Raw genomic sequence first — 13,032 nt, forward strand, 5'->3', positions numbered from 1 at the left:
GGTGTAAAACTTATACAACCTTTATGGTTCAAATGTGGTAAAATCCATCTAAGTCAAACATGCACATAGCCTGTGACCCAGCAGATCGATTCAAAAAAAAAAAAATCATCCCACAAACACAGACAAGTGTCAAGTAACAAATGTATTAGATTAATTTCAGCACCGTTTGTAATAGTAAAAGACTGACACCCGTCTGAACGACCAGTGGAGGACTCTAAATTGCACTTGAGCACACATCAGAATTGCCAGGAGGGCTTGTGAAAACAGGCTGCCAGGCCCACCTTTGGTTCTAATTCAGAATCTACATTTCTAATAAGTTCCCAGGTGATGCTGCCGCTGCTGGTCTAGGAAACCACATTTTGAAAACCAGTGCTCTAAACAAACTGTGGGACACAGGTAGGCTACTATGTAGCTGTTAAAGAACATGACCACTCCGTATGTACTGACGTATTTGATCTCCAGCATATATTTGGTGAAAAGAGCAAGGTGCAAAAAAGAGAGTACTTATAACAACATAGAAGTTATACAACAAAGACGGGGGAAAGCATATGCTTATTTATTTGTAAAGGCACAGAATTTGTTGGATGGACAGCCAAGAAACAGGTAAAGGGGGCTGCCTCTGGGGAGGGAAAATGGCTAGCGGGGGTGGGTGGGGGGTTTTCACCATGTGCCCCTCTACGCCTTTGGAAATCTATGCCACAAGCATGCATTACTCACCCTCCCCACCATAAAATGAGGCAGATCTGCATGTACTGACATAGAAAAATGACCAAGACATAGGGCTAAAGCAGGAAAAAAAAAATCAAATTGCAGAGCAGTAAGTACTGTAAAATCCCACTGTTGTAAAAATAAACCTATGTATGTGTATACACATAGGCACATGCATAATACATTTGTATACACACAGGACAAGTTCTGGAAGATTACACACCAAACAGCTAACTGGGTTCCTTCGAGGAGTGGCACTGAGGAGGTTTTTCCTTTATACTTCTGCACGGCTTTACAAGCGCCAGTGTGTGGTCGCTTTGTTAACTATGAAGATGAACTGCTCTGTTGCCTTCAGGATGCTGTCGCCCAGGAAGGCTGCAGGCTGCCTGAGCATCTTCTTGTCACGATCTCCCAGCCCCTGCCCCAGCTCACATCACAGTGCCCACTGCCTCCCTGAACACACTCCGTGGTGCCACGCCTCCCTCTCTCCTGTTCTGCCTGCTGAACTTGCGCCCATCCGTGTAAAGGCAGCTGTGCTCTCCTCTGGAAGGCATGTCAGGATTCGGTTTAGGCGGCTGCTCACACATCTGTTTCTCTATGGGGACTAAGCTCCAGGAGGGCAGGTCCTGGCCTTCGTTGTCCCAGCACCCCTGGTACCCAGCCCGGGGCCTGGCACACAGCAGGAGCCCAGTCCAGTTGGCTGAGGGGCTCCTCTGAGTTACAGGCCAAGAGCCTCTGAAGCAATCTGATCCCCAGCTATTGCCTGGGCTGGGATCTGCTCCCTTCTGGGAACACAGGTCTCTGACAGGGATGGGCACCCCTCTCAGGCTGCTCCTCCCATGGCTACTTCTTCCCAACACACTCCTGGATGCTCCACCTTCTTCTCCCCATGATTTCACAATTTGCTCTGCCTGTTATGGACAACTTGGCTCCCGGGAGAACTCTGTCCTCACATGCCCTCTCTCAGCTGGCTTTAAGGTCTAACACTGGTGGGAAATCAAAACTCCTGGGCCCCCACACTAACTTTTCTCTCTCCTTGCCACATGACCAGGGAAACATGAGTCAGGGTAGAAAAAGGGAGCTGTTTGGCTTTTTTTTTTTTTTTTTTTCCTCCCCTAGGCCCAAATGCCACTTGTGTGGGTCTTTGGAGGCACCTGGACTAGATCTAGCAACACCTAGTTCTGTCCCTAATTGGCAGAGGGATCATGAGAAGTCATTTCTCTGACTCTCAGTTTCTTTCTCTGTACCACAGGGAAAATAAAACTGGCTCCGTCTGTCCCATTCAGTTCCTGGGAGAAGCAAAGACGGTGAAGGCTCTGTACCTCTCAGAATATCCTAGTTATCGGTGGTGGGTCTGGCTGCCAGCGATTTCATGCGGCTTTCTAACTCCCCTACCCTGCAGGAGACGGTGGCGGAGGTATTTAGAGGCTACGGTGGATCGAAAGCTCCCTTCTATGCACACCCTCTGTGCCTGCCACACCAGACCTTCCACCACCTCCTAAACTGCTTCATACAGCTCCTTACCTGGTTTCCTCTGCCTAGAATGTCTTCTAGCTGAAATTCTACCTCTGCATCAAGGCTCAAGCCCAGCTCCAGCACAAAGTCTCTCTGCCCTGCCTCAGGTGTGCTCCAACTTTTTCCCTAAACTCTGCAGCACGACTGTACTGCAATCACATAACTAGCTATTCCTTCTCCATTCAGGCACCTAAAGCCCTTGGTGACAGAGCTCTGACCGATTCATTTTTGCAGCATGCCCCCCCAACAACAGTGGAGGTTCAGGAAATTCTGTTGTCAGTAACGTGTTTTCTTAAGAGATTAGTGATCCTTGTGGAGGAGACACCAAGGAGAATTACTCAGTTTTGGGAGCCCCTCAGATCAGCTCACGCCATGCCACCTTCACTTTCCTTTGTCCTGGTCTATTTCAGCACCCCCCGCCTCCCGCCCCACACAAGTGTCTGCCCAAAAGGCATGGCAGGGAGGCTGAAAGCCATCTGAACTCTGCTTAGAAGAGGCAGAATGGAAAGGCAGGCAAATGGGGCCACCTATGCCCTGCCTGACTACTCCCCTTTGTGTTTGTCCACAGAAGGAGCTAACAGCAGGTTCTCTGATCGTGGGGAAGGAAGGTGCCAGCCTTCAAGTTGGGTAATGTTTTGAGAACCCAGGCTTGAGCAGTTTCCGAAGTGGCAGCTGCTTTGTGGACCTGCCCTCTTTGGGTAAGACAGCTTCCGCTTAGGTTCAATTTCAGGTTTGGGCCAGGGAGGAGTTACAGATCAGGAGGGGAGAGGGTGCCAGGAAGTGAGAAGCCACCGGTGTAATGGGCTGGAGAGAGCTTAATACAGGGAAGAAGGGTGAGGGGAGGAAGTCAGGGGGTGGAAGGTGCCAGGGTCCTCTTAGGTATCCAATGGGACATATACTGAGGAAGGTCAGAAGTGGATCTGGCCTAGTCTAAGAGAGGCCCATAGCGGCTTAGTTCCTCAGCAGGTAAGCCAAAGTTGGTGGAGAGACTGTTTTAGGGAGCACAGGAAGAAAAGCTACTTTGACGTAGGGTCTGGGTTCAGCCCAGGACAGGTCCAAGGTAGGAGGTGTCTACCAGTCAGGGAGAGCAAACCAGCAAAAGAAGGGTCTATGCCTGGTAAAAAAGAGAAGTGCTATGGAGTCAGGCTCTGAGGGGCTAGCTGCGTGGAAGTGGTTTGAGAGGTGATGCAAAAAATTGGGGCCTCAGCTGCGGCTATATCCTTGGGTTAATTTTTTTGAGGCAGTGCAGGGGCCTGATCTGGGCGTTCTAGGAAAGCGCACTGCGGTTCACAGATTCCAGTTAGGCAGGTGTCACAGCTTAGGGATGGACCTGGATCCTAGAACTTGCCCTAGGGTGGGTGAGGCAGAGTTCCTAACGGAGGAATGACAAGGGATTGTACCACTCAGTTGTCAGGACCAGCGCCCCATCAGGTACAGATTGGGGTTGACCCAGAGCCCAAGATGAGGTGTCCCATATGGGATGGGCAGCCAGAGCAGAGGGTGCGGCCGATCTGCCTGGGTCCAGTAGGCTCAGAACAATACATGCCCGAGTCGCATGTGAGGCTGACAGTGTTTGCAGCATGATGCACGGAGAGGGAGGGATGTGTCAGGGTCCGACTGCGGGTAGAAGCCAGTCCTCTATCTGGGAAGGTGTCAGATCCCGGGACACCTAAGGCCAGCTCCCGGATGTGGTGGGGAAGCGGTGGTGATCCAAGCTGGGAAAGGTCAGTGTCCGGGGAGAGGTAGTGTCTGTCCCGTGTAGGGCGGGTGGGGGAAGGATCCGCGTCAGTCACGTCCCGGAGAGGAGGTGGAAAGCGAGCGCGGCTTTGCCTCCGACCCGACCTACCTTGCCGCGGGCGCAGCGCACGGAGCGAAGGGCGCCGAAGAAGATGGGCAGCAGCGCCATGAGCAGGAGGCTGCCGTAGGCCAGCGCGATGCCCTCGGGCGTGGAAGGCGGCCGCGCCGTGCCGTTGGCTGCGCCGCCCGCCTCGGCGCTGCCGTTGTGCGGGTCGCTGAGGGCCGAGTCCATGGCGACGCTGCGCTCGGGGTCCGACTCCAGCTCCGGCCGCCGCAGCAGAGACGCAGACAGGAAGACAGGCGCTGCAGGGAAAAGCCACGTTCCCTTAAAGAAACAGGAAGTGACGTGCCCCGCTTGCCGGCCCGCGCCGCGCACGCGTGCGCGTTCACGTCTCCCCGCCCGCGCGCCCTCTAATGGAAGCGGAGGGCCGGGCGACCAGTTGCCAAGCAACTCGCGAGTGGTCGGGAAAGGAACACTGGACCGCTGCGGTGGGCATCCATCCGGAGAGAGAGACCTGAGGAGCCCATGCCCCGGTGCTCGCCGGCTTCCTTGATCCCAGGCTGTTCTGCTCCCTACAAGTCCTCATCCGAATAACTGAGAATTTGTTTCTGCATGCATCATTCATCCAATATTGAATCTTTGCATCGCTCCTTAAGTATTTGAATATCCCGTTATATGCCAGACGCCGTCCTAGGCTCTGGGCACACAGGGAGAATACAGGCAAAAGTCCGTCCCTATACTCATGAGGGTTTTTGCATTTTTAGTGCAGTGGTAGGGGGAGGTGTTGGGAAAACAATAAATAAAATGAGCAAAATAAAATATGAAGCGTGTAGGATGTTAGTGTGTAGTTGTGTGTTCCATAGCATGTTAAGGGACATAAACAGTTCATAGATATCTCCCTCTCTAGGAATCTAGTGTACTTCTGCATATGGCTTGGGCACTTCTGTAGAGTGATTCCCTTCAGTCAGTTCCAGCGGACAAAAGTCAGGTGGTTGGCTCTGTAGATGGACAGCCCTGTGGAGCTTCCAATGTATGTGTGTCCAGGGCTGAGAAGGTGTGGGTAGACGTGATCTGAGTTTGGGTGCAGTCCCATGCTGTCTGGGGCTCCTGGCTATGTTATTGCTGCCCTGGTTAAAAGCTGGAGAAAGTATGTGGCAGACAAACTGAGAAAGTTACACCCCGCAGAAACCTAGCACTGGAGAAACTTTGGGCCAAGTGATGGAGAAAAAGTATGCTCTCCTGGAACCCAGGAAGCAAGCCAATCTGAAACCAGGAAGGAAGATCCATTCCCCTCCAATGTCCCTTTATTATTATTATTTTAAAAAATGTTTACTTATTTTTGACAGAGAGAGAGAGACAGAGCATGAGTGGGGAGGGGCAGAGAGAGAGAGAGAGAGAGAATCAGAAACAGGCTCCAGGCTCTGAGCTGTCAGCACAGAGCCCGATGCAGGGCTTGAACTCACAGACCACGAGATCATGACCTGAGCCGAAGTCAGACGCTCAACCGACTGAGCCACCCAGGCACCCTTCCAATGTCCCTTTAGTACACGGTACTGAAAAAGCTTAACTATGTCAGCTGGAAAAGGAGAAATACTTACAAGGCCCATCTCCATCAGCCCAGAGCAGGCAAAAAGAGTGGACTGAGAGCTGAGAGGCAATAAGTTGATAAATGACACAGAGGGTATAAAATCCCATGGCCTGGTCCAAGCTTGACAGGTGGTGAGGTGGGGTTGGAGCGTGGGGCTCATGGTGAAGGCAGACAAAGGCAAGGAGTCAGACTATAAGAGTTTGAATGATAGAGTTATTTGCCTAGGACATGCCAGGCACTGTACTAGTAACTTTGTGTGTGTGTGTGTGTGTGTGTGTGTGTGTGTGTGTGTGTATGTGTGTGTGTGTTATCTCCACAATACTGGTAGGAGTTGATTGGTCCCAATTTACAGATGAGGAAACTGAGCCTCACTGAGGTAAGCTAAACTAGCCAGCCCAGGACACACAGTCAGCAGTGGAAAAGGAGACCCTTGAGCTCAGGTCTGTAGGACTCCAAAGCCTTTGCTCTTTGCAATATTCTAGCTACACAAGAGGCTAAGGAGTTTGGACCAGAGTAACTTAGTTTTGAGAGAATGGCGTACAGTTTCAGCCTCTGTTTTTCACTAAGCTGGGCCTGACATGAATGGATGGGTGAAGGTGGTGTGCCCGATCAATTCATCCATCAATAATTCCGGCCACAGGATTTGCCCAGCAACCAGGCCTCACGGCTCTGTGCCTCCCCAGCTGAGAGTCTGTGACCGGAAGTTGGACACTCCTATCTCCCGCTAGGCTGAGCACTTGATTTAGTTTGTTCTAAGGCGGATCCGGCCATCTCTCTTCACACTCCAGAGTGGGAGGTTGTGAATGTGACCCAGGGAACTGAGGGTTTGACCCAAGTTCAGAAAGATCCTGTCAAGGCTTCTGGAGGGTTGGATTTCTGGCTTGGAGCAGACCTGTCTTGATATTGTCTGGAGACGGGGATGAGACAGTCTGCAGGTGGGTGTCCTGAGGCTTTATCTGCTGAAGCCTGCTGTAGGGGGTTACTTTCCCAATTTCTGAACTGACGTCAAGAAAGCAGCCTGTTGGGAGCCTGAGGTAGCTAAATGACCAAATATTTGTTCCAGAGACGGATGTAGTCCCTCTCTCTTGTTCACTTATTACTGTGTTCAGTCACCATGAATGGGTTTCAGATTTTCTGATTTTTTCCCTCATCTATGCCCACACACATATTCACTCACACTTACACACACTATCAAATATTTAAATATTTCCAGACCCCACAAGCAAAGAGTGTGAATGGATGCTAAAGTTGTTGTGAGAAAGGTTGAGGAACTATCCGTACGGTCTTAGAGTGTCACCTCACAGATTACCTGTTAGCTACAAAAGGTTTCCTTTACAATGGAGTGACAAAATGGGATGGGGTGGGACAATATGACAACAGGTGATGTGAGGTGTGGGACACATCACCTGGGTGGTCTTCTTGCCAAACATGTTTGACTCACATCTACTCATGAAGGAACCTCAGAAAATGTCAGAAAAGTACAGACTGTGGAAGGTTCTACAAGACAAGTAGCCTGGACTCTTCAAAAATGTTGGTGCCATGGGGGAAAAATTCTATGGGGGGATTGTTGCTGATGAAAGGAAACAAATGTAATGTACCATTCTTGATTGGTTCCTGGGTCACAACATTTTAAAAATGTTTCTTTATTTACTTATTTATTTATTTTGAGAGAGAGGGAGAGACAGAGCGTGAGCAGGGGACGGGCGGAGAGAGAGGAAGACACAGAATCCGAAGCAGGCTCCAGGCTCTGAGCTGTCAGCACAGAGCCCGACGGGGGGCTCAGACTCACAAACCACGAAATCATGACCTGAGCCGAAGTCAGACGCTCAACCGACTGAGCCACCCAGGCGCCCCTGGGTCACAACATTTTTTAAAAGCCTGGAAAGGAAAGTTTGAGATGAGTGGGAAAATTCAAACATGGATTGTTTAGGTGTGATGATTGTCTGCTGATTGTAAGACCTCACTAATCCAGGTGTGGTGCCCAGGTTAGCCCCATCAGCATCACCTGGGAACCTGGAAGAAATCTAGAATCTCAGCTCCACCCAGACTACTGGATCTCTACCTGATCCACATGCACATTTAGTCTGAAAAATGCCGGTGTAGGAGAAGCTCCTTATTCTTAGATGGTATATGTCTGCCCGAGGGCCCAAATAGTCCCATGTTCTTGATCTCTGTACGAGAATGGGCAGGAAAGCAGTAAAACTCTATAAATGTTTACTGTTCTCAATATCTTCCAAGGCCATGGGACCTTTACATGTATGTGATCCATAAATGTTTGTATATGAATGAGGGAATATATCATTCTCTTCACGTAACCTTCACTTTCTCACCCCACAATCCCTCCGAGCTTGAGTTGAACGTCAGCTCTGTGTCAGGTTCCAGTATCGGGGAACCCCAAGGAACCCCTGTATCTCTGGCAGAGTAGAGCTCGCAGAAATGCCCCTGGGGTTTCACTAAGATGAAAGAAACAGGGAGAAACACTTTTGGTGCTTCCATACCTCCTTGCCTTAGGGCTGGAATTCTCATTCAGGAAAATATTTTTTTTTAATGTTTATTTATTTTTGAGAGAGAGAGAGAGAGAGAGAGGGAGAGAGACAGAGAGAATGAGCAGGGGAGGTCCAGAGAGAGAGAGGGGGACAGAGGATCTGAAGCAGGGTCTACCCTGGCAGCAGAGAGCCTGATGTGGGGCTCCAACCCACGAACCAGGGGATCATGACCTGAGCTGAAGTTGGCCACGCAACCAACCGAACCACCCGGGTGCCCTGGAAAATCTTTTTGGAGGCCCAAATGGCTCATGTGGATTATTTTCAGCTCCATAATCCTAGAGAAATTTTCACGCGGGTCTATCAAGGGACATGCCCAGGGATTTCCAGCAGTGTTTGTTATTTTTCTTGGTAGCAGGAAGTCAGAGCAAACTTAGGTCTGTGTCACTGGGGAAGGATTGACAAAATGTGACGGATGTGTCTATGGAACGCTAGCCAGCAACAAGAAGCAATCTCAGAGCATGCTCAGCTGGGGTGACGCTGCCTCCTGGTTTGGCGGGGAGTCATGGTATATGCTCTTTGCCCTGGCCTAATTATTATTTATTTAAAAAAATTAACATTTATTTAGTTTTGAGAGAGAGAGAGAGAGAGAATGTTTGAGCAGAGGAGAGGGGCAGGGGAAGAGAGACAGAATCTTAAGCAAGATCCATACTCAGCACGGAGCCCAGCACGGGGCTTGATCCCATAACCCTGCGATCGTGACCTGAGCTGAGATTTAAGAGTTGGACGCTCGACTGACTGAGCCACCAGACACCCCATTGTTTAAGCGATTTTGAGGGAGAGTGTTTTTAGGGGGACGGGCATGAGGGAATGCAGGAAATAAAAGACTAAGTGAGGAGGAGGTCTCAGCCAGAGACTTTGTTCTCTGTGACCCCAAGGAGAGTTCTGGGGCATCACAGAATCGTTCCTGCCTTGAGGCCAGACCTCTTGTACCCTGTATCTGTCAGTCACTGGCCAAAGTGTAAGAGTCAGGGGTGAGGTACCCTGACTAGTTGGCCCCTGTTTGACCAAGGGCAATTCTCCAGAGAAGGTGGCCATTGCCGGTGGCTTTCAGCCAACACTCCCAACAGCTGGGGGATGGGCCACTATGTCTGTTAAAGGGGATCTGGGTGGGGCACCAAATACATCCCTTATAATCTCCCTTATCTTCATCAACATGTAGAGATCTTTAAAACGTGGAGCTGAGTATGAAGAAATGTGCAACATGATTTCCATAAATCACAAGTCCTTATCACATAGCAACATTGCAAATCTAACAGGAATATTTGCATATTAAAGAATATACATCTGGGAATGCAAACTGGTGCAGCCACTCTGGAAAGCGGTAGGGAGGTTCCTCAAAAAATTAAAAATAGAACTACCCTACCACCCAGCAATTGCACTACTAGGAATTTATCCAAGGGGTATAGGTGTGCTGTTTTGAAGGGGCACATGCACCCCAATGTTTATAGCAGCGCTATCGACAATAGCCAAAGTATGGAAAGAGCCCAAATGTCCATTGAGGGATGATGAATGGATATATATACACAATGGAGTATTACTCAGCAATCAAAAAGAATGAAATCTTGCCATTTGCAACAACATGGATGGAACTAGAGGGTATTACCCTAAGCGAAATTAGTCAGTCAGAAAAAGACCAATTTCTTGACTTCACTCACATGAAGACTTTAAGATACAAAACAGAGGAACATAAAGGAAGGGAAGCAAAAATAATATAAAAATAGGGAGGAGGACAAAACATAAGAGACTCTTAAATATGGAGAACAAACAGAGGGTTACTGGAGGGAGTGTGGGAGGGGGGGATGGGCTAAATGGGTAAGGAGCATTAAGGAATCTAATCCTGGAATCATTGTTGCATTATATGCTAACTAATTTGGATGTAAATTAAAAATAAATAAATAAATAAATAATAAAAAAAAACAAACCAAACCCTGGGTCTGAATAAATCCTAAAAAGAAAAGAAAAGAAAAGGAAAGAAAAGAAAAGAAAAGAAAAGAGTATACATCAAGCACATTAGAATGGTTCCCTAGAGAGGGGTGGGAATGAGAGTGGGAACTGGGGATTAAAACAACGACAACAGGGGTGCCTGGTTGGCTCAGTTGGAAAAGCATGCGACTCTTGATCTCGGGGTTGCGAGTTCAAGCCCCACGTTGGGTGTAGAGATTACCAAAAATAAATAAACTTTAAACAACAGCAACAACAAAACTTACATAAGTAAAATAAAACAGGGACTTTGCCGGACAGCAGTGAAGACAGTCTGCCATGAAGGAAGGAGTATGATGAACTCATCCCTCTACTTTGGAGATTCAAGAAAGAAAACACATGGGGCGCCTGCCTGGCTCAGTCGGGAGAGCATGTGCCTCTTGACCTCAGGGTCATGGGTCCAAGCCCCACGTTGGCCATGGAGCCTACTGAAAAAAGAAAGAAAAGACAAGATCTCTGAAGACTTGAAGCAAAGACTCATTTCAGAGTTCTCTTTCTTCTTTGTTGGGTTGGGGGCAGAGGCTGGATTTGCAAAAGGAATGAAGTGCCCTTCAGACAGTGAGTCAGGGTTCTTTGGTTTGCAAGGGCTGAAAACCCAGCTGCAAACACTTTGGGCAACGATAGGAATGTTTGGCTCTTGAACAACAAGGAAGAGGTGAATAACTGAACCTGTGGACAGGACGTCAGGGACCGAGCTGGGCCTCAGTTTCCCTCCGAAACCAGGGCACCTGTGCTGCCAGGATTGTCTCTCGGCTCGTCTCTGCTCCCTGTCTTTATTCTCTTTCACAGCAAACCTGTGCGTTACAAATGGCATCTCCCATGAGCTGAGTTAACATGTTATGATTTGCCTTGGGAACCCAGAGGCTCCTGGGTTCATGAACCCTCTTGGTTCAGGGTGGTCATGATGTGCCGCCCCACTGTCAGAAGGCCTCTGGGGTGGGTGAGCCTTCCATTACATGGTGGGGGTTGGGAGGGTCAGTGAGGATTTCTGTAACCATGGGCCAAGCCATAGGATGTTGGAATGATGAGACATTAGAGTCCTAGCATGTTAGCATCACACTGTACTCAGGGTGAAAGTGTTATCGCCTTGGCATTGGTATTTTTCCCAGGGAAGCAACTGTCTATATGGTTAGCATGGGAAGACCTTGACAATTTGCACCAGGGGAATGTGAGACCCCGAGAGCCCTGGCTGGCAAGTGCCAAAGAAACAGAAATAGCAAATCTGCTTTGTGGTAGACATGAACAGGAGGCAGAGAACGAGACAAACAGCAATGAAGGGGAGGATGGAGGAAGGAGAGGAACCAACGAAAGGACATGAGTATGCCAGGGCATGTGTATGCCAGGGATTTCCCCGTTGGGCTCCACACTGAGCGGTACGAGGAGCTATCCATTGAGGAGAAAGAATTTTGGCATTAGAGGGTATCGTGAGGGCTCTGGCTGCCCAGTGGGAAATGGATTGGCCAGAACAAGGTAAGTAGACCAAAGGAGAGAGGGAAGCGGCTTTGGCTACCGTGGCCTGGTGGAGATGGGGAGCAGTGGGTGTGATCAAGATATACTTAGGAAATTTCTGATTTAGGATTCTATTTAGGAAACGGCATCAACAAGACTCCCTGATGGGGTGTAAGGGAGGAGGAGAAACTGAGTCCTGCATTTCGGAACAGAGTCACTGGATGATAAAGGTGCTGAGATAAAGATGAACTGAGATGGGGGAGATTTGGGAGCCTGGGTGTCCTCTCTTGTTACTGTTTCTTCCAGAGGCAGATGCTCCCGTTGCGCTAGTGCCTTCTTCTGCCAGCAGAGGGCAGACTAGGCCAGTGAACGGACACAGCATAGGTGGTAGGAGGATATCCAGGACGTTCCCAGGGACCCTGACTCTGGAAAAGCCAATCATTGCCTGGCTTATGGAAAAGCAGTAGGTTTGCTCTCAGGCCTAAATCCAGCCTTTGACTTTGAGGCCAGTTCAGACACCGAAGTCTGGGGCTGTCCATGCCCAAAGCTGCTGGTCAATCCAGGCCACATTGTTTCTTCTAGGCCATTTCAACAGCTTCCTCATTCAACTCCTGGAGACCCCCCCTGTATCTTATCTCTTTGCTTGAAACCCTTCAATGGTCCCCCTGCCCTCAAGATAATCTCATGCTCCTTCCTCATCATGGTCTTCAAGGCCCTGAATGCACTGTCCCTGCCAAGATACTTAGCTCATCCATTATTGCTTTCCTCTTTTGCATTAAATTCTTTTCAGCCTCAGGTCCTTTGCATAAGCTGTTTCTCCTTTCCTGGTCTTCTCTCTTTTTGATTCTCTTGGCTAAGCTAGCTCCTTCTCATGAGTCTCAGCTTAAATGTTGCCTTAAATTAGTTTTTTTTTTTTTTAATTTAAATTCATGTTAGTTAACATATAGTGCAGTATGGATTTCAGGAGTAGAATTTAGCGATTCATCACTTACACATAACACCCTGTGCTCATCCCAACAAGCGCCCTCCTTCATGCCCATCACCCATTTCGTCCATTCCCCCACCCACCGCCCCTCCAGCAACCCTCAGTTTGTTCTCTATATTTAAGTGTCTCTTATGGTTTGTCTCCCTCTCCGTTTTTATCTTATTTTATTTTTCTTTCCCTTCCCCTATATTCTTTTTTTTTAAATTCCATATATGAGTGAAATCATATATTTATCTTTATCATCCAGTGACTTGTTTCACTTAGCGTAATACAATACTTCCATCCATGTTGTCGCAAATGGCAAGATTTCATTCTTTTTGATCGCCGAGTAATATTCCATTGTATATATACACACCACATCTTCTTTACCCATTCATCAGTCGATAATGTTACCTTAAATTCTTTATCTCGGCATCTTAAAAAAAATCCTCATAGCACATAACACTGCAGTGGGTAATGTGCT

At 48.7% G+C, this 13,032-nt stretch overlaps 1 protein-coding gene across 3 annotated transcripts in view; it reads right to left on the reverse strand.

Annotated features, from left to right (window-relative positions):
* The window catches only part of HM13 (histocompatibility minor 13), a 39,146-nt gene extending 34,796 nt beyond the window's left edge, over positions 1-4,350 (reverse strand). For all 3 annotated transcript variants that reach the window (XR_006200501.1, XM_042931333.1, XM_042931334.1), the window contains exon 1: positions 4,070-4,350. Coding sequence is in view for 2 of the 3 variants with exons in the window: in XM_042931333.1 (XP_042787267.1) it covers positions 4,070-4,252 (183 nt within the window). In the remaining variant the exon portion in view is untranslated. The remainder of the gene's footprint in view (positions 1-4,069) is intronic.
* Between the last annotated feature and the right edge of the window lie 8,682 nt (positions 4,351-13,032).

The sequence above is a fragment of the Panthera leo genome, chromosome A3 (genome assembly GCF_018350215.1).
Source record: "Panthera leo isolate Ple1 chromosome A3, P.leo_Ple1_pat1.1, whole genome shotgun sequence".
NCBI classification, from domain to species: domain Eukaryota; kingdom Metazoa; phylum Chordata; class Mammalia; order Carnivora; family Felidae; genus Panthera; species Panthera leo.